General features: G+C 36.8%; 4 protein-coding genes across 8 annotated transcripts in view; 3 read left to right on the top strand and 1 right to left on the bottom strand.

Annotated features, from left to right (window-relative positions):
- Window positions 1-1199: 1199 nt before the first annotated feature.
- Window positions 1200-4079, top strand: LOC128669939 (uncharacterized protein). Its single transcript, XM_053745204.2, has one exon. It carries the CDS (start codon window positions 1500-1502, stop codon window positions 2829-2831), a length of 1332 nt encoding a protein of 443 aa, XP_053601179.1. The 5' UTR covers window positions 1200-1499; the 3' UTR covers window positions 2832-4079.
- Window positions 4080-4252: 173 nt separating this feature from the next.
- On the bottom strand, window positions 4253-20723 carry Ccdc39 (Coiled-coil domain containing protein 39). 2 transcript variants are annotated; one of them, XM_053745202.1, is made up of 24 exons: window positions 20409-20723; window positions 20208-20316; window positions 19641-19788; window positions 19135-19292; window positions 17582-17701; window positions 17212-17313; window positions 16578-16769; window positions 15894-16019; window positions 15565-15654; window positions 14463-14589; window positions 13929-14017; window positions 13364-13461; window positions 11660-11789; window positions 10330-10524; window positions 9609-9748; window positions 9316-9391; window positions 8595-8754; window positions 8057-8222; window positions 7524-7671; window positions 6896-7068; window positions 5796-5845; window positions 5465-5583; window positions 5125-5149; window positions 4253-4605 (listed from the first exon to the last, which is right to left on the bottom strand). In XM_053745202.1, exons 1-24 carry the CDS (start codon window positions 20534-20536, stop codon window positions 4496-4498), a joined length of 2979 nt encoding a protein of 992 aa, XP_053601177.1. In that variant the 5' UTR covers window positions 20537-20723; the 3' UTR covers window positions 4253-4495. The 2 variants fall into 2 exon arrangements, with proteins under 2 accessions (XP_053601177.1, XP_053601178.1); XM_053745203.1 differs by lacking the exon at window positions 5796-5845 and having other exon boundaries at window positions 4489-4605.
- Window positions 20724-21326: 603 nt separating this feature from the next.
- LOC128669855 (uncharacterized protein) lies at window positions 21327-24878 on the top strand. Of its 2 annotated transcripts, none has more exons than XM_053745050.2 (4): window positions 21327-22023; window positions 22856-23053; window positions 23424-23527; window positions 24033-24878. In XM_053745050.2, exons 1-4 carry the CDS (start codon window positions 21723-21725, stop codon window positions 24558-24560), a joined length of 1131 nt encoding a protein of 376 aa, XP_053601025.1. In that variant the 5' UTR covers window positions 21327-21722; the 3' UTR covers window positions 24561-24878. The 2 variants fall into 2 exon arrangements, with proteins under 2 accessions (XP_053601025.1, XP_053601024.1); XM_053745049.2 differs by having other exon boundaries at window positions 21328-22593; window positions 24033-24869.
- A 645-nt stretch (window positions 24879-25523) lies between these two features.
- The window catches only part of ctrip (circadian trip), a 33916-nt gene continuing 32316 nt past the window's right edge, over window positions 25524-27123 (top strand). For all 3 annotated transcript variants that reach the window (XM_053745029.2, XM_053745030.2, XM_053745026.2), the window contains exon 1: window positions 25524-25870. The gene's annotated coding sequence lies outside the window, so the exon portion shown is untranslated. The remainder of the gene's footprint in view (window positions 25871-27123) is intronic.

Below are 27123 nucleotides of genomic sequence, written 5' to 3'. Positions count from 1 at the left end.
TTTGTAATTGTACATGGTATAAATTATAGGTTTCAGAACAACCACTATTATAGACGGTCAAAGTTGAAATCAAGATGACTTCGAAAGTGGTAATTTGCATCTCAGTATTCCTGGCTCTAAGTGTACGTAAAAACTTTGTTTAATTTTTGTCACCTCTAGCTATTATAAAAAAAAACATATTTTAAACAGGTTTTGTTTATAATTTTATGTTGGCATTTTATTCATTAGAGTTGTCAGATTAATGGTATTGCTGATGTATCGATAAATACTGAAGCAAATATAGCGGATCTATCGTTGGGCACATGCATGTAAAATATTTGCTTTCCTACTCTCTGTCCGAATGAAGATCACGTATTTTTCCGAGCTATGCCCCAAGGCATAGCTCTCTCTCTCTCTCTCTCTCTCTCTCATATATGCTTTTTCGTTCCAGATCTGTTCAGTTACTTGTCAGTATGGCTACGGAAATCCTGTATTCCAACCTGGTTTCGTGCCACCTCCACCACCCATCATAATATCCAGAGGAGGAAATGACGGTGGTGACCGCAACATATGGTTTCCATTGATTTTACTGATGCTTCTTGATGATGGATTTTGCTAAACAATTTATGGAATAAATACTTTTTTGTGATGGTTAATTTTCTTATCAATATCGACTCTTGCTCTAGCTGGGCCTGGGACGATGGATAGAAAAATCAATCAAATGAAAATCAAATAATTAATTAAGAAATTAGACCTTTACATCTTATGTTTTCAATAATATTTACCAAAGCTACAAACTACTAGCATAGTATCATACTATAAACTTATTTACGACCCGACCTAATATATTATAATATCAAGATCCTCAAGAAATGAGAAAAAATATTTCAAGTCTTTTTAAAACCAAAGTACTTTCAAGTAAAAATATTTTATAATCTGGTTTTTGAGTTAATAAATTAATGTACGAATGACCTGAAGCTTTCAAACACGCAAATACGTCTAAAGCTCTTCCCATTAGAAATTTTAAACACTAACATTTAAGAAGTTTTTGCCTAAAACGTTTACATCATGTCTATTTAGTCGAAAATATTATTATCATTACTCAAAAAGTAATTTATCTACCTTTTAAAGGACCCTGTCCTGTCCTCACATATAAAAATACATTTTGGATTTATGAAAATAGGTTTCTGTGCTTGCCAACCTGCCAATGTAGTTAAAAACATACGTCATATAAAAAAAAAGAAAAAGTGAGTGATGGATTCTATGGACATGGACGTTTTGTAAATGAAAATATTATTTTTATTTAATTTATCGTATCAACTGATTAATATGATTTCAATATTTAATAACAACCGTGTAAAGTTTCTTCCTCTAATGTTGCTGAACTGAAGTCTAACAATGGAACAGTCGCTTTCCGAGGAAGTTGAATCTTATCTCATTGATTAGATTATTGTCAAAATTGTTTCTATTCTGTATTCAATAATTGCACCAGTAATGGTTTAAAAATACGTTTGTGCGAAATGTCTCTCTCTAATTGTAGTGCAGAGGAAGAAACATTTCCTCTACACGAGTGTGTATTTATCGGGGACGTACGTAAGCTGTCCTCCTTACTAAGAAACAACGACGTGACACGTAAAGACAAGCATGGAAACACAGCTTTGCACCTGGCTGTCATGCTGGGCCGAAAGGAATGTGTACAGCTCCTTCTAGCTCATAGTGCCCCAGTTAAAGTGAAGAATCTTGCTGGTTGGTCACCACTTGCTGAAGCTATCAGTTATGGCGACCGACAGACAATATCATCTCTGGTGCGCAAACTAAAACAGCAAGCACGCGAGCAGATGGAGCTCAGACGCCCTGATCTCATTAGAGCACTTGCTCAAATTCAAGACTTTTACATGGAACTCAAGTGGGATTTTCATTCATGGGTACCCCTAGTCTCTAGAATATTGCCATCAGATGTGTGCAAAATTTACAAATCAGGCTCTAGTATCAGATTAGACACTACATTGGTTGATTTTACAGACATGAAATGGGAAAGAGGAGATATATCATTTATTTTTCAAGGAGAGAAATTACCTAGTGAATCATTAACTGTAATGGATAATAAAGCAAATGTGTACCAACGTGTTCGTTATGAGGAAACTGAGAGTGAAATTGAGGATGAAGTTGACATTTTGATGTCTAGTGATATTTTGGCTGCTCAAATGTCTACTAAAGGCATTGCCTTTTCTAGAGCACAGACTGGATGGATATTTCGTGAAGATCGCAAAGAAGTAGTGGCTGGTATATACAAAAGTGACATCTACACAATAACTGGCTTGGTTTTGGAGTCACGTAAAAGGAGAGAACATTTATCAACTGATGATCTTCAGAAAAATAAAGCAATTATTGAAAGTCTTACAAAAGGAAACACCCAGAACTTGGAAACAAATGGAGAGCCAGCACGCCGTGCCTCATTGAACCCTCCTCCAGAAAGCAATGTAGACTGGAATGCTTACATATCATCCCCACCGGGGCAGTATCCAAGCCTTGGCAGAGAACTTGTATATAAAGAATCATCAAGAAATTTCCGAGCCACTATAGCAATGAGCGATGACTTTCCACTTAGTGTTGACATGTTGCTAAATGTCTTAGAAGTTATTGCTCCTTTTAAGCATTTTGCTAAATTACGTCAATTTGTAGCCATGAAATTGCCAAAAGGATTTCCAGTTAAAATTGATATTCCTATTTTGCCCACAGTTACAGCCAAAATTACGTTTCAGAGATTTGATTTCCGTGATGATGTAGACCCAAACTTATTTATTATACCTGAAGACTATGTAGAAGATCCGTTACGTTTTCCTGACTTATGACGCTTTGATATTCTAACACTGTTTGAAGTAAGTGAGAGGCCGATATGCCGTCGAGACACTAGAAGGGGACGTACGCGCCGACTCTTACGCCCACGCACGCGCTGTAGGCCTCTTCCGTCTGGCCTACTCACCATCGAGTTCCCCATGCTGTTTGGTTTTGGTAGTTCCTACTCCAGCCACTGTGTCCTGTTTGTGGAATAGTAAATTTTTTTAGATAAATTGACTATTGTTTAAATTAATTTATGTAGTTGCTCTGTGAAACAGTGTTAGAATATTTAGCATGATTAAGTTAAAACATAATTTGTCTATCAACAATTTGTTTGTCTGGATAATAAAATTTGTTTTGTTCATTTTCTGTGATTCCTATCGATACTTTAAAACAAAGCAAGTGTTATAGGTATTTTTTTTACTTTGGACTGTTGTCAATTTGGTTTTGTCACCTATGTCCCATATCAATATCACTTCATGTGTTTGTAGATAGTAGAGTAGACAATCCATTGCTCACCTTCAACATGTTGTAGCCCACAATGGAATTAATGTATTCATTCATTTTTGTATGTATTGTTTTATTTATTTTTATGTAAGTGCGAGTTATTTTGATAAATGTGCAATGTATGAGTCATTTTTATGTAAAGAGCGAGGAATCAGGCTATAATAAAGCACACCATACACCAAAAATCAGGCCTGATGAATTGACGCATTTTGAGTCTTGTTCTTGTATAAATAAAGGCCTAGCTACAATAAATAAAATTTCATGTGCAGAGTCCTAAATGTTCTCAAAATTGTTACACCTAGTATGATAGCTGTAGGATTCAAAATTGATTTAGCCTGAAGATTTAAGACCTTGTGCCTTCAGCATTTCTCATTTGTAATTGTATGTAAACTTGGATGTGCATTAGGATTTCACGGTCATACAAGAGGTTCATGTCATAAAAAATTATTAAATATAGTATAGCATAAAATTGAATGTACTTACTATAGTAAAATTAGAAAACATTCTAATTATTATTCTAGCACTTTTAGGGTAGGCAGCTTGTGTAGGGTTCCAACACAGATTATTACGATAGTTTCTATTGTAAACTTGTACCAGAAATAAGTACATTCGACAATAAATATCTAAATCCCACCTATCAGATTTTGTTATGTATACATTTTGTTTTCTTGCCAGTAAGTCTCACTTTGCGTTTTGTAATTATTTCAAAAGAGTAAGAGTTTAAATTTTACTAAAATAAATTTTAAAATGTTTTAGCAAAGTTATTTTAATTTCACACATTTTGATAAAAAAATAAAAATTTATTACGTAATTTTTTTAACTGACTAGAATTTATGCAGCTGGGTAAGAAATTCAGCTCTAAATGACTAAAAAAAGTTATTAAATGTTATAAAAAGTTATCATTACATATAGTAAACATCATTGTTAATAGTGTAGCAGCAAAACGCTGGAAGACTGCTTGAAAAAAGAAATCACACACAAAGAGCAGTCGAGAAGTAAATTTATCGATATAATATACCTCAGTGTTATATAAACTCATGGTTATTTTTATTTTAACCTGAAGGTCAAACATTCTTTGGACCAATTATAAAAATTATGATGTAAACCAAGATTCCATTTGCTTCATTGCAAACGTGATAATTAAGCCAATAAAAATTAAATGACTGTCCAACTATTTGAAAGATCTATTAGACTTTATGCTAGATCGAGCAGGCTCCGTTCTGCCCGAAGGGTCTTCGAATCCAAGCGTCACCACACGCATCGACATCGCTGACTTGCGGGCTGCGAACAAAATATATTAGTTGTATTTATTTATTTAAGCTTTATTGCACAAACATACGACTTCTAAAAGTACGATTGTACAATTTGAAGCAGACTCTGATTTTGAACAGAATAGATATTTTGTGCCCGCCCCAGATTATTTGTTATGGTTAAGCAGACATCAAATAGATTTTGTAGAAAGTTCGACACAGCTGCTGTCTATGATAAGTACTTACCGTGGTTTGTAATAAGATAAAAATATTCTATTTTTCACTTCTTATGCTCGTAAGGTTTGACATTATAGAATATAATCCGCCTAAAGGCGGATTTTAAGCTCGAGAACGTAAAGTAAAATCTTGATCCAATTAGATTATAATTTGCTATTTCGCTTATATTGCTTGTTTTTCCTTGTGGTATAACAAAAAAGCTCTCAAACTAGGCAATGTACTTGCATTCACGTCACCATATGTCTGACTTTGGCTATAGTGTATAGCCGGCATAGGAAACAGTAGTGGAACAAGACGGGTTTGTGCGACTCACCATGTTCCCCGGGTTCGTCGGCTAACTGTAAAAGAAAAAAACAATTCGTCACAAATGAAACTAAGTGAAAAAAAGTTCACAAGACGTTACCCAAAAATGCTGTAGGGGGCTAGCCTACAGCATTTTTGTTACTAAAACTGGCTTATCTCTATCTGGTGATCAGCTTGCTCGTTTGCCGTCCTAAGTCCTACACCACCACCACACTTGCTAAACATATTATTCTCCCATTTTAAGATGGTACGTAGGTACTTTTCATTCTGAATAACTGTTTTGCTTGCAATGATTGCGAATTGCTACAGGATATAGGTTCAATACAAAAGAAAAGGAAATAAGTACTTACAGAGTCCTCCCCGACCTTCTCAGCGAGGGTCCTGCGGAAGGCCGCCAGTCTCTTGGTGTACCCGCTCGCGACGCTCATGCCGCTGTGCAAAGACTCCGTAGACGATGAGAATACCGATTCTGCAACACAAAAATAAATACAGTCAATAATACATCAACCTATTCAAATTATTGTACTTCATTGCAATTTCGCCTCTATTATAAAGATCCAGGCAGGGTTACTTGACAAACGGTCGACTGAACATAGTTTTAGAGAAAGAGACAGATGGAGAGACCTTTTGCTAGAATCGCTACAGTAAAGTAAAAGATCGTTTTAAAATAAAATACCTTACCTTCCATTTTGTATGATTTGCCACGCTTTTCTGTAGTGTCTGACAAGATACTGTAAAAGTAAAGTAAAAACTTTTTAATTATATTCTTACTAGCTGCGCCCCGGGGCTTCGCTCACGTGGGAATTTCAAGTTATATTCTACCTGTGTATCAAATTTAATAGGTCTCTCTCAATTTATGCCATTCCCCTGTTTCGTCTTTCCGATCCTTCTCAAGTCATCGACCCACCTTGCCGTCGGGTCCTAGGCTACGCTTACCTGTATAGACCACCATACTGTTAGCACCCTACTCCACCTATCGTCAGAGTACATTAAGCGTCACATAATTTATATGTAGTTACGCATCATACATAATAATTGGCCTGGAGCGGTCAGAACTCTTGATAAATCGCTGGATAACAGAAACAGATATCATAATTGAATCGGAAATATCCCGAGTCATAGGCATAGCCATAATGGTAAATGTAGAATATTCGCTGGAAAATAAACTGTCAATTGGAAACGGCAATATGTTTTACAATATAGAGTTTCACAATATCATCGGAATGCATGCGTTAATCGATCGTGCCGTATCAGGCTACACTTGGTAATGCGAGTGGTGTACGTGATAATCTTTATTGATTTGTAACCAGCCGAATGTGCAACTCATATGATAAGCTGATGTGGTTTAGTAAATCAGTTCGGGGTGACCTTGAGCTAAATGTTATCAGAAACAACCTTGATGGTGAAAAATATGTTAAAAAAAATTGCTCTTCTGCTAGTTTGTCCCGAATGCCCAAACATTTGGTCATTTTCAGTGACTATAGCCGGCTCCCGGTGGAGGACAACATACATGATATACACATGACTACTGGCGCTAGATGGCGGATATCGGCAAGTTGTAGTTAGTCAGGTCAGATGTATTAACTGGCTTGAGATCTAACGCCGGTGTTATCCACAACACTCGTAAAGCTCAGATTACATTTTACTATTCCTTGTTACCGCCAACAGCACTGCGAACCGGACGTGGAGCTGCGGAGACGAGCACAGCTGAGCCAGGAAGCGGAGCCGTTGTGTTCTCTGACATCTGTTACATATGTCATGCATGATATACAGTCACTGACCGCTCTATGAACATGAGCAGCCGCCGCTGGTGACTGGCCACGTGTCGCTGCAGGTCGGTGGAGGCCAGCAGCACTGTGAACCGGGTGTGGAGCTCCGGAGACGAGCACAGGTGGTCTAAAGCGTGGAGGGCGTTGTAAGCGGCTTCGGCGTAATCCCGGACATACACTGCAAGCTGTTCAAATACCGAATCCTTTAATATACTAATCCAAAGACAACACCTTACTCAGTTTCGATGTGAATAAAATAACAAAAACACTTTCACATATAGCACAGTTTAATGATATTCATATTCGACGGCCTTGCTAAAGACACGGCAGCCAGCGTTGGCAATGCAGTCAGGGTTGTCACAAAATATGAAAGGCGTAATACTATTAATTTTATTTTCCAAAAGTGACCGCCCTTGATTTGGATACGAGAGCGGCGCGCCCTACGATTGAAAGCGTTCGAAATTCGACTGTACTAACCAATAATTAATCCCACAATCAATATTAAGTATTTCGGCTATGATATAGCTATAAGATATTATGATCTATAATAGGTATTTGTAGAAGTCTTTGGGTGAGGCCTATGTCCAGCAGTGGACTCATGTGTGGCTGAGATGATGACGATGATATATAATACACTAGCCTGGAAGAACCGCCAGTCATCGACCCCCTCCACCAATCGTTTCGCGCGCTTCGCGTTGAGTTTCACGATGTCCCGCGCATTCGCTAGTTGGCTCTCTTGCCGCATCAGGCGGTCCCGAACTGATTCCAATTCGCTCTCTGCTTCGGCACTAGGAAAGAAATAAGACAAATGTTATAACATACTTCAGAGACAGTACCTTGGACCAGAAATAGCCAACATTATTCAAAGATATGTCCTTTTTTTCAGGCTCGAACTGATTCTCTCTGCTTTGGCACCGAGAAATATCACGAAAAGATGAGAAATATATAAAACAATTGTTTAAATAACTTCAGACAATTTTATCTATCATATACGAATACTCTCAATGTCAAAATCAAACTTTACACAACTTATTTAATTTTTTTTTAATATCTATTTATAGTCATCTAATGAAATGTCATTTTTAGATTTCAGCCATATGATATACTTTTTTTGAAAGGAATTGAGTGATTCAATGTAGGATTTATTTTTTAATTTAAAGCTATTTCACTTACTGTCTAGCTTCAAGTTGCTTCCGTTTATCAACGTGCATGGTGCGCCGGGACCTGGTGTCCGACACCACTTGTTCCATCGCCTCGATGTCAGCGTTCTGCTTCTTCAGCTCGTCGCGAGCTTCGTAATACTGTTTCGAGAGGTCGTTCAACTCTTCTATCTCCGGGGCTGGGGGAGGAAATTGATTGTTGAATATAGAAGTAGTCTCTCTCATTCTATCCTTATATACTACACACCAAAGGTAGATCAGCAAGTCCGTACATCATGGCTTTAACGGAGAGAAAAGTGGTAGGTCACATATATCTAATTTATTATCCTCCTGTCCTCCTCCTCCTACCTGATGGGAAGTGGTCACCGTAGTCTATACAAACGGGTATGCGGTTCACGTGATAACAAATGGTGGTAGTATATAGACGCCTTACTCAGCGATATCATACTAACTTTATATCTCAAACTCAAAATACACTTTGAACCTTTTAGAATATCAAATAGACTAGCTGTCGGGTGCGACTTCACCCGCGCGATGTAGATACAACTCACTGTCCTGCTGCAGCGGCGTGATGTGGCGCATGAAGTGGCGATGCGCGGCGTGCACGACGCGCAGCGTGGCCTCGAGCGCGGCGACGTCACGCTCGCGCCGCGCGACGTCGTCGTCCAGCGCCGCGCCGCGCGCGCGCAGCTCCGCGCGCTCCGCTGCGAACTATATGCCTGCATGCTTATCCACGGAACAAAAAAAAACAATTTTTTCTGTTCCATTCCTTGTAAAATATCTTAGACTGAGCCATATATTGCTGGTTTTTTTGCGCATTAATAGAAGCCTTTTTTAAACTTTCAAAAGTCCAAATGTCCGTTTAAAATGTAAATAATCCGTTTTGGGTAAAATTTTTGATTTCGCCTAACGATAATAAAGGAGCGGTGGTGGTTGGTGTAATGTTTAAGACGCCCGTCTATGGATCGAAAGGTCCCAGGTTCGAATCCTACTCGTGCCACATAACTTTGTATACCAATCTGACTCATGTATAATAATTTTTATCGACCACCACTTGCTTCCGGTGATGGAAAACAACGTGAGGAAACCTGCACACTGATTGATTATTAACTTGTGTGTGAAATGGAGAAAACAATGGCAAACCACTCCATTACTAATGCCAAGAAAGTTGTTATGTGTGTTTAATTCCACGTAATGACCACGACCCTCAGCCATGAGGAATACGACTATGAAGAGAACGATAATAAAAACACATTGCCCACACTAACTCACCTTTATTTTAAAGAAGGTCACAGAAAGTTGTTGTCCCGACTCGTCTTTTCCAAGCGATCCAATAAATATTTCGTATCTGAAATAATAAAGAAAACATTCTCAATTAAAAAACTAAATTTATCCTTACATAATATAAAAAGAAGTCCGTCCGGTATCGGTCTATCTATATGAACCCGATACCAGACGGATTTTTGTACAGTAAAATCGACAGTTTTATTCCTGAAGAATGTTTAGGTGTTTAACTATGGTTTTACCCGAGCGAGGTCGGGTCGGGCCACTATTTTATTAAATACCTCTTCTTAAGTTGGTCGATGCGTTGTTCCCGCTCGCGTATATCACTGCGAAGTTTGCCGCAGTCTTCTAAAAGCGCCCGCTTCTGTACGTTGAACATGTCCTTTCGAACTTGAATTTCAATCAGTCGCTCGTTCATGGCCTAGAAACCAAAAAGAAAATCAATAATAAAGGCGATGGAGTCTCATTTGAGCTGAACCTGAACTGTAAACTAAACTATAGAATTGTTTGAAAAAAACAAAAGAACTTGTCCACAACACACAAATACCTACACACAACAAAAATTGCATTAGGAGATGGACTAAAACCACAAGTTAGACCTGTATTTTATGCCTTCAACTGCGAGGGAATCCTACAAATTTGTACATACAGTTCATTTTACGCATACCACTAACATAACTAAGCACTCTGTTCGATCTGGCATTCCAGATAATGGAAACCGGTCACCTAAGGCCTGCAATACTTATAGGGTTTTGCCCGATGAATTAATTAAGTGTTTACTAGATGTTGATTGTGACATTGCCATCACGATAAATAAACACAAAACAAACAGAATTAGCTATCAAATAAAAAAAAACTGCATCTAATTCGGTTCATCCGTTGAGCTACGGTGCCACGTACACAGACAGACACATTTAGAGGTCAAACTTATAACACCTTTCTTTTTGCGTCGGGTGTTCATTATAACACCCCTCTTTTTGGCGGGGGTTAAAAATCACTTACAGCATCGAGTTTCAGTCTTTGCGAGTCCAACGAGAATGCTGTGTCGTCCAAGCCGGCCATCGCCCGCGCCGCGTGAGCCACTTTCAGTCTCATCAGAGCTTCCTCCACGCGAGATCTTCTCCATTCTTCTCGGGACGCCTTCAGTTCTTTCTCGCCACCTTCCACACCTAGTATTGACGATTTTAGACGACTCTCCTGGAAGACAAGATTATGTATTAGACAAATTAAAAATCCTCAAGACTTTCAATATTGATTTCGCTACTACTTTTGAACAGCTGAACGGATTGTCATCCCACATCTAAGAACTACCGCATAAAAATTAGCTATCAAATAAAAAAAAAACGCATTCAAATCGGTTAACCTGTTGATGAGCTACGATGCCACGTACACGAGTCCCAGACAGACAGACACACTTAGCGGTCAATCTTATAACACCCCTCTTTTTGCGTCGGGGGTTATAAAAACAAAATTTTACATGCAAACTGCAAATATGACAGTAATGTATTGAGAGGTCACGGATTTTGGAATCAAAAAGCACTAAAAAAATATAAAAATATAATCTTGTAAGGCGAGGTACGACATTCGCCTAGTTATTCGTGTTCACGTGTCCCAGTTCTACTCCCACTCATTTACTGTCCAGACTGCTCGTTTATGGAATTCATTAATAAATAAATAATAATAAATATATAAGAACAAATCACACAGATGTCATTACCGGCTGACATTCGCAACGCCCAAACCTCGTCATCTTTTAGGAAGCAAGTAGAGTCTTATTATATTTTAGTCTTCTTTAAAATTAAATGAGTATCAGTGAGTGGTGGCTATGGCGCTGTCTCCACGAGGGAGAGAATCGCGGCGATATTATCGTCGTGCCACGGTATTTCTCTACACTTTCTATGGCGCTGTCTCCACGATAATATCGTCGCTATACTCTCCCTCGTGAAGAAAGCGCCTTACCCCACATTTACACTCAGCCCGCTGCCACTTCTTCTGCCGTTGCCGGAAATATTTCCCTAAATACATCTGCGGCAATAATAGATGCGAGTGAGCATTTACACTCAGCCTTCATATTCTTATTATTTCTTCTTTATTTATCAACTTGCAAATCTTACAATTAACAGATTAATAAACGAATTGCTGTAGTCAAGTAACAAAACGTAGCGTGGCACGTTCTATTTTGATCGGCATGAATTGCGGCGGAAAACGAGCGAGAATGTAAACACTCGCTCGTGCTAGCGCTGCCGCGTCCTTTCCAAACCGACAATCGAGGGAGCGCCGGGCAGCGGCAGTAAGGCTGAGTGTGGCATGTGGCATGTGGCCCTGCACTCACCAGACGGGCGTGTTCCTGCGAGCGCGCCTCGAGCTCGCGCGCGAGGCGCCGCATGTCGTCCAGCAGCCGCGCCGCGTGCCGCTCCAGCAGCGACACGCGCGCCGCGTGACGCGCCGTCACGTCCTTCAGTCTGAGGCCGACATACGGGTTTACATTCCAACTGACCGATCGCATTGCGGTATGGCGCACTGTCATCGGTTAGCTGCGTCTCACTTCGAATCGATTCGATGGTGAGAGGTAAATAGCAAAGTCGCACTACGCATACTGATCACATTGTCTTATTAAAGGTTGCTTTCCATATAATTTTGAGAACTTCCTTCAACAATCATGTTGAAAGTAACTTCATTCCATTCGATTCTGCTATTGTTAAGTCATCCTACCAATATTTTAAATGCGAAAGTGTGAGGATGTGTATGTATATGTACGTTTGTTCCCTTTCACGCAAAATCTAATGGACGGATAGTTATGAAATCTGGTACGCGGATAGAATATGACCTGGAACAACACGTAGGGTGCCTTTTATCCCGAAATTTCCACGGAAGCGAAGCCCCGGGGCGAAGCTAGTATATCATAATAAGAACTACTATTTAAAATCATTAGAGACGCGCTGACACGTCTTTCTCTAATCTTTTTACAATCTCCTGGGGGCTTAGCATCGTCTCTTATGCGATCCAGTTCAGGACCTAAACTGATCTGTATCGCTAATTCGTACCATCAAGTTGACATAACGATCCATTATAGGTAGTCACCAAAACAATAGGCCGTTTCGATTTCATTCACTCATTTTGCATACAATTCGGTACCATGATGTGCATTAAAAACGTAAACTGGATCGCTGTCTGTCAAAACTGTCAAAATTCGCGATTCAAAAAAAGTTACAATTTCTGTTTACCACAAAATAAGTCCCACAGACGTGGCGCTACTGTCGCTGAAAACAATGATGTGGTCCATCTGTTATTATATAGTTCCTAGTTTTGCCACCGAAACTCCATCGTGGTACGGTTTTTATGTTCCGAAGTTTGTGTTTAGTGTTATGATTATGATCGACTAATTTGTCTAGATTATATTGCATTTATTGTAATTGAAATATTTTATTTTATTGTGTTTTGTATTTACTTGAGTCATGTAACTAACACAAAGATAATAATATACATTTTAATTTTAAGTAACAAAAATATATGTTTGCTCAAAATGGTAAGAATTGGATATCGGAACGCAACTCTTGAAACGAGATAAAATATATAGAGATCGTATAGCCTTATCTCTTCCTTACATTTGGCTGCTGTCACTGGGGTTTACGATTCAGAGACATTTTTAGTTTTTTAATGAATCTCATTCACTCTTTACGATTCAAATGAGACTTTGTTAAGATAAGTTGGTGGTACCAAATAACGCGATTCATTTTAGGTTCCTAAACTGAACTGCCCTGCATTTGAATCACTGTGTAATAGTTAATGGTAAGCGCCCTGACCATACTCTATCGTCGATAGTCAAAATATAGCTCTTAGCAAAAGCGACTACACCCTACGTTCTCTCGACGAACTAGGTATACATTCTTTCTTACACTTCGCTCCCTCCATATTGGCATCACTGTACACCCCTATTACCAGTTCCACATCGAGTAAGTATCACTCTGATCACTGGAAATTGAGCCTTATTACCGGCACGCAGAGTTCCATTTCGCGTACCACATGAAGTACGCACCTGTTCTCCCTCTCGACCAGCACGGCGGAACACTCCTTCTCGGCCTTAGCCCCCTCCATGTGCATCACGCGAGTGCCCAGTGTCTCTACTTGGTAACACTGGAAAATCATAATTGTATATTATTACAGTCACATTATGTATTGTTTGTAATAACTCTATCGTACGAAAATTGATAGCTAACTAACCGAGTGAATCTAGGCATTTCAGGGTTTAAAGTCATAAAAAATAAACAAACCAAGAATTTCGTTAGTAAGATGGGACGTCGTTTGAGAGACCCGAGATTTTGATTATCCGTCTGGAACTACAGTCCTGGGAAATCCAGGGACCTTGACCGAAGCCTGCCGTACACCATCGGAGGTGCTCCGCTTCCTAAAGGAGCTAATCCGCACGCAGAAAGGGCCCAGACAGAAGGCCTAACTACGGAAAATTGTCCTCGAGGAAAGTAAAGAAGTATGGGGTACTATTTAGGGTGGCACTTTGCATTAAATTTATCTGAACTATTTTTATTTTCTAGATCAGTGTCTATTGTGTATTTTTTTAAAAGAATAATATTAAAATGACTAACGACTGCATATAACGCTTCCTTCTGGCTTTGCAGATTGCGCTCGACGCCGCGCTGCTTCGACTCCAGCTTGCTCATCACCGCCTTCGAAGCTGGACAACGTAAACAATTACGTTAAATCTTCTCATACACCTAATGGCTAGGTAATACAAATAATACATACAGTAAGTAATATTAAAGAAATACAAGCTACAAATGGATGCATTATCGTGTGATGAAAATAAATGAATGATATATATGATTCAATTTCACAAGCGAAAGCACAGTCGTGATTGGTTTATAAACTCCCAGTGTTCCAGCCAAGTAAACATAGCGCCCTTATACTCCTTATACTTATACTCCCGTGAAAATTACAAGAAAAAATATATGTTCTAGTATACTAAATCACGTCGAAATTAGGTCAGTGGATTTCGCTTAAATGAGTGGCCAACTCACACATACACTACACATACATTCTTTCGCATTTCTAATATTTCAAGTAGATTTAGAAAAAAGTGCCTTCTTGCCTTGTTCTTCATTTAAGTCGGAAGGTCATACCTTTAAGCTGCATATGGAAGAGTTTCTCCTCGTTTTTGAGTGTGAGAAATTTCTGCTGCTCCACGAAGGAGCAGTGCATGGCTCGCTGCTGGCTGACCGTCATCTGCGTCGCGTATCTCTCTTCCTCCTGGGGTTCACAATGCAATCGTAAACTATAGACATCCGTCACGTTGGTAGACTGAGAACACTTTAGACATCCGTCACGTTGGTAGACTGAGAACACTATAGACATCCGTCACGTTGGTAGACTGAGAACACTATAGACATCCGTCACGTTGGTAGACTGAGAACACTATAGACATCCGACACGTTGGTAGACTGAGAAAACTATAGACATACGTCACGTAGGTAGACTGAGAACACTATAGACATACGTCACGTAGGTAGACTGAGAAAACTATAGACATATGTCACGTTGGTAGACTGAGAAAACTATAGACATCCGTCACGTAGGTAGACTGAGAAAAGTATAGACATACGTCACGTTGGTAGACTGAGAAAACTATAGACATACGTCACGTAGGTAGACTGAGAACACTATAGACATACGTCACGTAGGTAGACTGAGAAAACTATAGACATATGTCACGTTGGTAGACTGAGAAAACTATAGACATCCGTCACGTAGGTAGACTGAGAAAAGTATAGACATACGTCACGTTGGTAGACTGAGAAAACTATAGACATACGTCACGTAGGTAGACTGAGAAAACTATAGACATACGTCACGTGTACTGAGAAAACTATAGACATCGTCACTTAGACGGAGAAAACTATAGACAAAGAGTGAACGTAGCCTCGTGGGATCAGTTTTAAGCAAGATTTACGCCTACCCACTTTGCGGTCCAGTTTATACTGGTGTCTAACTTGGTGTTTATTTTTTTAAAATATAATCAGTGTTCGTAATGCTTGTTCGTTTCCTAGCTAGCATATTAGTTACTTGCCGGGGTTTTGGTCTCGTGGGAATATCAGAACAGAATTTATTTAGGTGAAAGAATATTGGAAATCGGCTGAACAGTTCCGAACGCTTCCCTACACACAAAATGACAAACACTTCCTCTTTATAATATTATAAGGTTGTAACATAAAAAGAATGACTTACATTCAACATGTCTTCCAGCTCCTTGGCCCGTTTTTCGGAAGACTTGGACTTGTCTGTCGTCTCCTTCACTTTCTCTTTTAGTTCTTTTATCTGAAAATAGAAATGTAAGCATGAGTACATAACAATAATCCATACTAATTTTATAAATGTGAAAGTGTGTTTGTTTGCCCGTCTTTCACGTCAAAACGAATGACGAATGAGGTGATTTTTGCTGTGGAAATAGTTGGAGAACTGTAGAATGGGCTGGTAATAACTAATAATATTATAAATTATAAAGTCGTGTCTATCTGACTGTCAAACATATGCTATGAAACCAACACCACACCAACCTTGACAGACAGCGTCTGCAGAAGCATGTCCTTCCGATGCTGTTCCTCCATGATCTGCCGGTTCTCGCTGTGCAGCTTCTCCAGAGTGTTGCGCATGTTGCTCAGCTCGCGTTGTAAACAGGCCAACTGGAAAAACGCAATGTTTTTAACCGCAAATTCATATAAACTTAAATACAATTGGCTACCTAGTCAGACCAGAAAACTACTTTTTTCCAACGTCAAAAAGATTTTTTTATTTATATATGTATGAGAGTAATGTATTATGATGTCGAGTCAAAAAATTACATACTAAAAGAATAGTAAAATACGCGTAATTACAATAACTAATTTTGACGTTTAATTTATTGTATTTGGTTCTTGATATACCTATATTCCTGAACGTATATTTACTTTTTAATACCTAGTCAAGTAGTCTTATAGAAAAGTTGGTGAGGATGTATGCGTGTATTTTTGTTACTCTTTCATGCAAAATCTACTGGACGGAATATTATGAAATCTAGTACACGGATAGAATATAACCTGGAATAACACATAGGGTACTTTTTATACCGAAATTCCCAGGGAAGCGTAGCCCTGGGGTGCAGCTAGTTCATATATATATCAGTGATATAGAAATAAAATTAGAATTTAATTTTTAAAAATGTTCAACTTCATGAAAACTGTAATGAATAAACAATATGAAACCTCGCTATGCAGCGTGGCGTTGAGGTCTAGCAGCTGCTGGTAGGCCATGCGCACGTTGCTGAGACGCTGCGCCAGCGCCATGTTGTCGCGCCTAGCGTCGTGGTTGTGGCCGCGCTGCTGGTCGCAGAACGCCTGCTGCGAGCGGCACTCCTCCGCTATCTTATTCGCTTCCGCCTCTAGCACTGCGTAGTCCTTCAAAATGTTATCGCAGTTTAATGTGATTCAATTATCTTAAAGGCACCAGCGGTGACAATGCTGTCATAAAAGACGTAATACTTTACAAAACTTTTGGAAAATAAAATTAACACAGTACTTTATTTCCAACATTTACAGCTCTTTATTTAGCTTAAGAAGCTGCCTCCCCCTCCGAATGAATGTAAGCGGGACAGAACGACAGGGAGTGGTCGTTCTGTAATATTTTTTATATATCCTAACTAATATTATAAATGCGAAAGTAAAGTTTATTTGTTACCTTTTCACACTCTATCTACTCAACCAATCTTTTTAAAATTTTGCAAACATGTAGTTGGAAGTATGGAGAAGGACACCTTTCATCCCGGAAAATTAACTGTTCCTGTCAAAAATTTACACTGGCGAAGCCGCAGGCAAACACTGTATATAAGTGTAAAATTACTTCTCTGATATGTCTTATATCCGTGTCGCGCTGTCTTAAATTTTCAACAGCGCCTGACCACATTTGCATCATTTGCTTTCTTTGCTCCATCCCTTCCATAACCTGAAAACGTAACAATATTAGAATAACTTACGCACACATATACTTATAATTATGTAGCAATGTCGCTAAAATTCATACTACATACATAGACAAAAAATCTTTGTTTTTACGATGCCTGCATGAGGTCAATCATTGTGAAAGCTATTGTAGCGTATCTATCTTGGATTATTATTATACAATAGTCGCCTCGTACATCAACCATAGGATAAGAGGTGGTCCTATTCTAGGGCGGAAACCACACGTCACATTACAATAGATTACCAGTCACCTGAACAGAAATCCTCTCGCACGCCCGCTCCTCGGCGCTGAGGTTGGACACCAGCTCCGCCAGCCGGTCGTGCATGCGGTCGTGTTCCAACTTCAGCTTCTGCCTCTTTGTCTCCAAAGCCTGCGATGGAAATTATATCAGCATTATCACAACTAATATTATAAATGAAAGCGAAAGTAAGTTTGTTTGTTACCTCTTCACGCATTATCTACTGGACCGATTGTTATGAAATCTGGTACACAGGTAGAAAATAACCTGGAATAAAACATAGGGTACTTTTTATCCCGAAATTCCCCACGGAAGCGAAGACCCGGGGCGCAACTAATATTTAGACAATAAATGAAACGTTTATTCACTTGAAACATAGTATAAATAGATGTTATGCATAAATAGATTATTTTTAGGGTTCCGTACCTAAAAAGGTAAAAACGGAACCCTTATAGGATCACTTCGTTGTCCGACTGTCTGTCTGTCCATCTGTCAAGACCCTTTTTCTCAGGAACGCGTAAAGGTATCAAGTTGAAATTTATACCACATACCCCAGTAGGTCTATGGGTCTCTTCCAGCTGGGAAAAATATCAAACTCATACGTTAACGCGATTAAAATATATGACCGTTTATGTCGAATTTTGCGATATTTTGCGATTTCACAAGGGAATCAAAACCTATAGTGTATTTCCCGTAGACCAAGACCATCATGAAATTTGGCAAAAAGTTGAGGCATACCGTACTGATATAGGAAAAAGTCTGAAAATTGGTAATTTATAGTAAAATCACAGAAATAATCTTATATTTGTAATTTGTTCCATACAAAATGAGTGCATTTTGCGATTTCACGAAGGCATCAAAACCTACAGGGTACTTCCCGATGACCTAGTATCATGAAATTTGGGATAAAGTAAGGGCATACTACGCTGATATAGGAAAAAATCTAATCTCTAAAAATTTAAGCTCCAATAACATTCTAGAGATAGAACATAACTTATCAGTAACTTGATTTGCCAAGACAAACAGGCGCTTACATCTTGAATGATTAAACCAAAGAATGAATTGTGTCTTGAATGACACAATCAAAGTGAAAACATAATATATGCTTTTCACTTCGATCTTAAATCACTTCGACGTAACCATCCAAGCTCGTCTAGGCGTCGTCAAATATACTTTTATTACGTTACGATCTTGATGTTAACCTACTAATTCTCTTTTTTATGTTTTGGTTTTTGTACTGTTTTATATTGTGCTTACTTTTTCCTTGCACAGGACCTTATTGCTTGGTAAACTGCTCAATCGGGGTGATGTCTTCAGCTTTCCGCTCCATATGCTGCACACTTAATTCAACACACACAGGGCATCAACCTACTTTCCATATTTTTATACTACTAAACAAACAGACAATGCGGCCCGATGGCAAATGGTCAACACACCGGGCCTGCAACAACAGAGGTGTCATTCGCGAGTTGCCGGCCCTGAATAAACCTTTACACGCCCTTTTTGAAGAACTTCACGTAACTTCTCATCAAAAATTGCACACAGCAATACATAGCACAACTCACTTTAGCCTTGGACAGGTCTTGCTTGGTGAACTGCTCAATCGCGCTGATGTCTCCAGCTTTCCGCTCCAGTGCGGCGCGCCATTCCTGCAGGGCGCCGCGCTCGCCACACACTTCACTCTTCAGGGCGTCAGCCTTCTTTAGCAGCTTAGCTATGGTGGCTGAAATATATGTGTTCATGGAAGTGAATGCATATGTATATTATGCACAAATAAATTTGGTCTTTATCATAGAACTTTATTATATTTACTATATTTCCCTGCTTTATAAAAATGGTTTCAAAATATTTGTATTCACATGATTTGTGATCTGAATAACTATATATATAATAGATGAATAATAATAAACACAGAAAAAGGTACAAAATATCCAGAAACAAGTATTTGTAACTACAGATACAAATATTTGCACTCTGCAACTCTGCAAGATAGCAGACAGGCATTGTGACCACATCGCCAGAGGTTATCAACTTAATTAATGAATGTGGGAGTAACAAGGTTGGACCATACCTTGGCTCCGTTCTATACGAGCATTAATATCCCTGCTCTGTTTGGTATTGTCAGAAATGTCTCTTTCCAGTCGGTCAGATTCATTGCAAGCCAGCTGCTTCAGTTTCACCTCCTGCTCCAACTGCTGTTTGTGAGCAAACAACAGCCGCTTAAAAATATTTAAGATTTTATTAAAGAAAATATGATTTGTTTTTACAGCATACCACTAACACACTATAAATTGTATTGGGGGTTGGATTAGAGTTTAAACTAGATCATAATATTTGTTCAACTTAGGCCACTATTTGGACAGCATTTTACTTCACCTGCACTCACTCCATTCACATCCACATCCAGCACCATCAGCAAGATAGGCTGATGATAATATGTCTCAAGTCATACAATGATTGGATTAGCATATGAGCAAGAAAGATACTGTATATTATGAGAGGCCGATGCTCAGCAGTGGTCAGAAGAAGGCTGAGATGATTGTGATCTTAGCTTTAAAAGTCAATGACTGCAAAACAGCAGGTGCTTGTATAAAGATAGCAATATTCAAAAATAAATACCATGGTTAAATTTACTTACTGTATTCTCCTGGTATTCCGAATGGATATAATCCTTATACTTATTAAGATCTTCACGTTTTTTATTTTGCAGTATAAGAGCCTCTTTGAGCTGTTGAATCTCATTTTGTCTATAGCAAAATAAAACAAAGCAAAACTTTAGAAAGCTAATTTAAAGTTTAAAGTATACAACTCAATTTTTTACGATTGATTCAAATCATACCTTGTTATTAATAGGTTTTCTAGTTCTTGATTCTCTGAATTTGCTAAAGGAATTCTGGTACCCTGATTCCAGCCAAGTTCTTCTAAAAGGTGAGCCATATAAGCAGGAGCTTTGCTTTTTTCGCTCATGGTTAGTTATATTAACAAGTCGTAATAATAAATTACTTCAATATTTTTTCAGAAAGTAAAACACAATTATAAAGTTAAAATGCACAAATTATTCATAATATGTATTTTTAAATGTTAGATCAATAATTACAAAATGTTCCTCGTTTTTCTCATTCTGAAGATAAACAAAAAACAAACTAGGCGCCGATCGAAATTGACATTGACAGCATCCTGACAGCTGAAGTGTTGTGTTTATATATCATTTCGAAACAACCGAAAAATCGTATGAACTCTAGTTACCGATTTGATCGGTATATATTTATGAGTGCCTAATAAATAATTGATAAGGTCAAAAACCATATCAAAAAAGCAAATAAATTATATTCTAATCAAACTAGTGGCAGCCACGCTGAGGGTCGCTGTCACCAGTGCGGGTCGTGAGGTTTCCTCGATATTGGCTGAACTTCGCAATTGCAGACCCAAGCATCAACTCAGGAACGGGTGCTGTTGCCGGGCTGATCAACTCGATTCTCATAATCTAAATAATTTCAATGTTTTTGGTTAATTATATGTACATCTTTTTTATATATCAGTACTCGATCACAATCATAGATGTATATTTATTACCGTGTACTTAATTTGTATTTGAAGAAATTTTATTTTTATTTATTCATTCATAAGCTTAAATCTATCACCAATGCCAAATATTATAAGTACAATTTAAAAAAGTGTTTGTGAGGTTCTTGGTCCTATTTCTGAATGTATGCTTTGGAGTTTGACCAGGAAAATAGATAAATAAGGAACTTAATTAAACCTTTATTTAATTCATTCTGCAACAATAAAGTTTCAATAATGTTTCTGTTATTACCCACATATATGAATAATATTAGTGTCCACATATTAGTGCTTACATAGAAGCATTATATAACATTTTAATTAAATTTGATGGGAGTGCAAAGTTATAGTTATAAACTAACTACTTATATAGTGTCCTATTCTATTATGCCTAAGTATAACATTTTCAGTAAATTTAATTACAAATTTGTTTCTATGAATGAACGCTATAAAATAACTTGAAATCATGCCAAAGGTATTATTGCGCAGTCTTCTAAAAATACCTCGTTAGATTTAGTTCCACGGCGTGAAGTCAGTATGGTGTAGTCGGCTCTTTAGATAAAATATATTGTTTTGTGAATAATTCATTACAATGAGTGCTACTGCAGCGTCATTAACTTGTCCAATATGTGCTCATGCTGGAGTGTTTGATTCTGTGCAATCGCTAAGAGATAGATTAATTTATGTGTCGACTAATAAAATGTTGTGCCCAGTATGTCAAGAGGAAGTTGTTGGCCTAGATAAACTAACTATTCATTTATTTAGTCATGTGAAACTGTTAACTTCAAAAAACTACCAGGATAAACAAGGATATGTAGACAATTCACAATCACCGAAAGAAAATAAGCAAGCCTCAATACAACAAAAAAAAACTAAATCAGGCGCTGCTAAAAGTAAGGCAATAAAATCAACAGCAAACGACCCAATAAAATATGTTAAGATATTTCCAAAATTACCCGTTATTTCTTTAAATACAGTTCCTGTAATAGACATATCTCAAAGAACAGTTGAAGAATGTGTAACGATGAATAATTTGGTGCATATGCCAACATTGAAAACAGATACCACGATTTTAAGATCCAACACTACATGTGATGTTTGTGGTTTACAATTTGTAGACACTAATATTCTTAAAATGCATAAATGCTTGATACATAATTTAGATGACGACACTAACAAAAGTTTCACCAGATATGAATGTCACGTATGTCCTAAGCATTTTAAAATGAGAGGATCTTTGATGGTACATTTGAGAGTAGCTCACTACGGATTTATTTCTGGAAATGATTCTAATAATATATCAAAAACGGTTAAAGAAGAGTCTCCTGGTAGCAATGTTGATCAGTTTACTAACGATAACGCAATTTTAGAGAAAAATGACAATAAACAATGGCAATGTGATGTTTGTCAAAAATGTTTTACTACAAAATATTTTTTAAAGAAACACAAGCGGCTACACACAGGTTAAGCTTTGGTGTATTTTATGAGGTAATTCATACACTAACAAAAATAACTGTACATACACTTCATATTACTTCATTATTGATTGGTATTTAATGCTTAAAACGCTACTTCAGATTTTACTACTTACTTACTTACCTACTTACGTATTAATATGAAATTATCTTGCTGGTCCAGCCAAATATTCATGGAAATTGTTTTTATTTTATTATTTAATATTTAACTAAACACAATTATATACTTATTTTTTATTTTATTTTTCAGGAGAAACGCCGTATGCTTGTTCGCAATGCAATAAAACTTTCACATTTCAGCAATCCTATCACAAACATCTGTTATATCATAATGATGAAAAACCTCATACGTGTAATTTTTGTGGTCGAGCATTTAAAGAGCTGTCAACACTTCATAATCATCAAAGAATACACACTGGAGAAAAACCATTCTCTTGTGAAACTTGTGGTACGTCTAGTCTAGTCGATTTTATTTATACTAGTAGTTTGCCGCGAATTTAGACCTCGCAAACTTTATAAATTTTTATATCATTTTAATTATGAATATTTCAAAATCAGATCCTACGTACCTTTCAAATTTCATCAAAATCAGACCAATGGTTCGAAAGTTATCGCATTACAAACATACATACAGACAAAAAATATTTTTGTCCCAAGTTGTAAGTACATCGTAGCAATTACTTTCTCCTTTAGGTGAGAGAATATTGTCTTATTTAAGAGAAATCTCTATATTCTAGGTCGAAAACACATGCTAATTTTTTTTTATTTGGGTTTTTCTTTCATCTATCAAGAAAGTAAAACACATTCTTCACTTTTAGGTAAGAGTTTTAGACAACGAGTATCTTATCTAGTACATCGTCGAATACACACCGGAGTAATGCCATATAAATGTACGGCATGTGAAAAAAGTTTTCGCTATAAAGTAAGTTATTGGTATAAAAAATAATTTTCACTTCTAGAATATTAGAAATAAAAATTAAAGCTCTAGACCCTAAAGTAAAATCTTCGTATAAGTATGAATTATTTTTTTGCTCAAGAGCGTAAACAAATGTAAATGCTCTAGAGCAAAAAAGTAAAATCTTCGCATAATTAGCTTATAGCATGGCCAGTAAAGTAATTTAAATTGTCATAAGAATGCTTATTTATAAAATGTTTGTCAATTTACTCGCAATCAAAGTGAAAAGCAAAGTATACTTCGACAGTAATGCTGCATTTCAGCCCCGGCATAATTATCCGTGTAAACATAGACGCATAGTTAGCGACGGATAGTTACGCCTTGCGTAAAATGCTTTACTAACTAGTTGGTATATAATTTAAAATTAAATATTTGTATAAACAATATAGGCATAATCAAAATATTTCTTGTTGCCTATTTATTTAACTATTTTGAATAAATAATAATTTTAATGTTGTTAATGTTGAAACAGGTGTCACAACGCACGCACAAATGCCCCGCTAAACCTCCTGGAATCGTAATTCGACAAAGTGGAGACTTGGTTGAAAAACTGAAAAAGAAAAATAAAGACCCAGATTCAATTTTACCCGAAAGTTATAATAATACCTTACAGTACTCTGAAGTTTCTGAAGCAAATGCAGCATTGGTCCGTTCTGGAGCCAAATTATCTTTGGAAGATATGGAATCAGATAGCTTTAAATTAATATCGGAACCATTTATAGACAACATTAATATACAAGAAGATAATATTTCTGACACGTCGTATCCAATAAAACCAGCAGTTGGAGAAAACAATAGTTCAGTAACTGACGATATTCTGAATTCTAATATAGAAGACTTGATAGATTCTTTACCTATGTTAGATAAAAATGTACCTTCTCCTTCAGAAATTTTGAAAAATTTGTGTTTATCACAAGAAGATAATTATAGTGGAAATATTTTAGACCAAAATAGTGAAAAACCATACGACTTATACAAAGTTTTTAATGATTTCATGTAAATAAACTTTAAGTATGAAGTCTAAAGTCAATTACATTTTCGAAAATGTATGTACTTTTAAAATTTTTGACGACCTGGGTGGTGCAGTGATAAAGTGCTTGCCTCTGAACCGAAAGGTCCCAGGTTCGATCCCCGGTCGGGTCATGATGGAAAATATAGTATAGTTGAGTTAGTATCCCATAACACAAGTCTTGAACTCTTTGGGGCTAGCTCAATTTGTGTGATTAATTTGTCCTAATATATTTATTTATTTAATGTTTTTATTAAATATATACTTATTCTAATTAATAAGTAGTTTGATTCCATTTGATGTTAAAAAATGTCGATCTAATAAAAGAATAGAAAAAAAACTATGTATACGAATATAATATCTTAGACATAAGCACAAATCATATCTGCTTCAAAATTAAGTGCTAAGTAAATGCTTGCAAGCATGGAATTAGTAGGTACTCCGTACGAAATACCTATTAAATCCATGGTTGCAAGATTCCACCCTAGACATAATATGTCCCAACCCATACACAGTTACATTGCAAGTTAAATAAAAGCTTTTAAAAAATTCCGACTCCGACTCTCCTGCTGCATTTAAATAATAATAAAATATATCAATGGTATGGATATATTATAATATCCATACCATTTATATATTGATATATATTTTTTCATGAAAGTTGGACAATCTGAGCTACCGGATAGTCGGTATTTTCTATACCAATATTTATGTACCTATGTCTAGACGATGAACCACAATTCTCCTCTATTATTCTTCCTTTACTATTGTTCCACACACTGCAACACAGATAGATGTCCGTGTTTGATTTCATGTTCATTGTCAAAATCAAACAAGATAAATAGCATAATCTAAATCGACAGCAGCGCCCTCATTCATCCATGTTTTTTAAAATTAAGGAACAATTTACGATTCGATTTGTGACGATTCAACACACTTCACGGCTTGCATTTTGCGACGAGAAAAAAACACAAAAGAGGTTTGATTGAGTAACCAGCTGTTTTTGTTCTCAACAAAGTGCTTGAAATTTTGTGCAAAATCAGTATGGATCTAAATTGAATAGTGTCATTTCATCTTGAAACAGTGACAATTTGTGGATTGCATGTGATATTTAGGATTTTATAAAATTCATGTTCAGTGGAAATTTAATCGATTTGGACTTGGTGGAACATCACTTGCGATAAATGGACTACGTTTTTAGCTATTTATTACGCCTTATTTGAAATATGCGATGAGTTTAAATTAGGCCCACGCGTGCATTTTACTTACTGCCTACAAACTTTAGGATCCTCGTCGCAAAGGTAAGATTGCTAATAATGCTACTAGGTATTTTACAGCAACTAAGCAACAATTGGTTGAAATACTGTACTTTGTCGTAGAACTTTAGGTGGTTGTGATGTAACATAATTCATTATCATTTTCTAGTTATACAATATATCATAATCTGTATGCATGTAACGTTTATACCGTTTATAAAACTTAACTCAGATTTTATTTGAATACCCTTTTTTAATCTTTATACCTACATTAAAAATGTTGCTGACGATCGTGGTGTGCGTGTCTCATTTCAATATGCAAGGCTAAACTTATCTTGATATTCAAGGTAATATTGCATTTGGTTGCTTTTTGGACTGGTTATATTCTATGGTTATTGAAAGGGTACAATTATTATCTTAGTAAGCCACCTTTAGGATGAAGTCATTACTATACATAATAGGTAATTCGACAATCAAGTCAATATTAAGTAACCGTCTAATGATTATTAGAATTTTGTGCAAAATCTATTTAAAATGTATTTAGTAATTTCACCTGGGTTAATTGCAGATTAATTAAGTTCACTAACTATTAGTAAATCACATCTCGTCATCAATCAATCAAAGAATAGTTATTCAAAATACAGACTTTAGAAATTTACTTTGGTAAATTATGAGGTCTGTAAACTGTTTTGTAGACCTCTATGGCATCAATGGTTAACATTATAATTATTAAGATCCCCAATTAAATCCCCTAATCTGATGTAAAACCAGTCCTTTTTTAAATTGCTCTGCATTGTATATATACATATATATAACTGTATACAAGCAATATTTTCATCATTGTGGAGTTAATATCTTACAAAACCAACAACACAACACACTTTCTTTTGGACTATCTCTGTGAATTGATATTTGTTTTCTTTAGGCTTAACTATATATTTAATTAATTATATTGTATTGAGTCAATTCTTCTTTTATTACTTTAATACATCCATATGATATTAACTGTGTGAAAAAAACATTTTCATATAATTCCTATCAGCTTTTGTGTTTCTTTAATAAACAAGGCAGCCACCCTTGCTTCACTCAGTTTTCCCCCATGTCTATCTTTAACTATGCTTTGAGACTATCAACGGACAAAATGTAAGGAGTTTGTTTAATTGCTACTCTTGGATACTAAATCTAAATGCTTAAATGTAATGTAGAGTTGCTATTAACTATGTAGTTTTTATATTTATAATAGTATTTTTTAAGAATCCCTACATGAATTATGAAATATCTAATAATTAGTTTGATAA

Source organism: Plodia interpunctella, chromosome 5 (assembly GCF_027563975.2).
Source record: "Plodia interpunctella isolate USDA-ARS_2022_Savannah chromosome 5, ilPloInte3.2, whole genome shotgun sequence".
Lineage (NCBI taxonomy): Eukaryota > Metazoa > Arthropoda > Insecta > Lepidoptera > Pyralidae > Plodia > Plodia interpunctella.
This window is presented reverse-complemented; position numbering and strand designations above follow the sequence as displayed.

Bases quoted from the DNA above. Each gene is read 5' to 3' on its own strand.
- Ccdc39 (XM_053745202.1), bottom strand. From the start codon at position 20,536: ATGAGCGAAAAAAGCAAAGCTCCTGCTTATATGGCTCACCTTTTAGAA. The intron at 19,789-20,207 runs GTAAGTAAATTT...AATATTTTTAAG, and splicing joins CGGAATACCAGGAGAATACA to CGGCTGTTGTTTGCTCACAA. The intron at 8,755-9,315 runs GTGAGTTAGTGT...GCAGGCATATAG, and splicing joins TGACCTTCTTTAAAATAAAG to TTCGCAGCGGAGCGCGCGGA.
- LOC128669939 (XM_053745204.2), top strand. From the start codon at position 1,500: ATGTCTCTCTCTAATTGTAGTGCAGAGGAAGAAACATTTCCTCTACAC.
- LOC128669855 (XM_053745049.2), top strand. From the start codon at position 21,723: ATGAGTGCTACTGCAGCGTCATTAACTTGTCCAATATGTGCTCATGCT. The intron at 22,594-22,855 runs GTTAAGCTTTGG...TTTATTTTTCAG, and splicing joins ACACAAGCGGCTACACACAG to GAGAAACGCCGTATGCTTGT. The intron at 23,054-23,423 runs GTACGTCTAGTC...CTTCACTTTTAG, and splicing joins ATTCTCTTGTGAAACTTGTG to GTAAGAGTTTTAGACAACGA.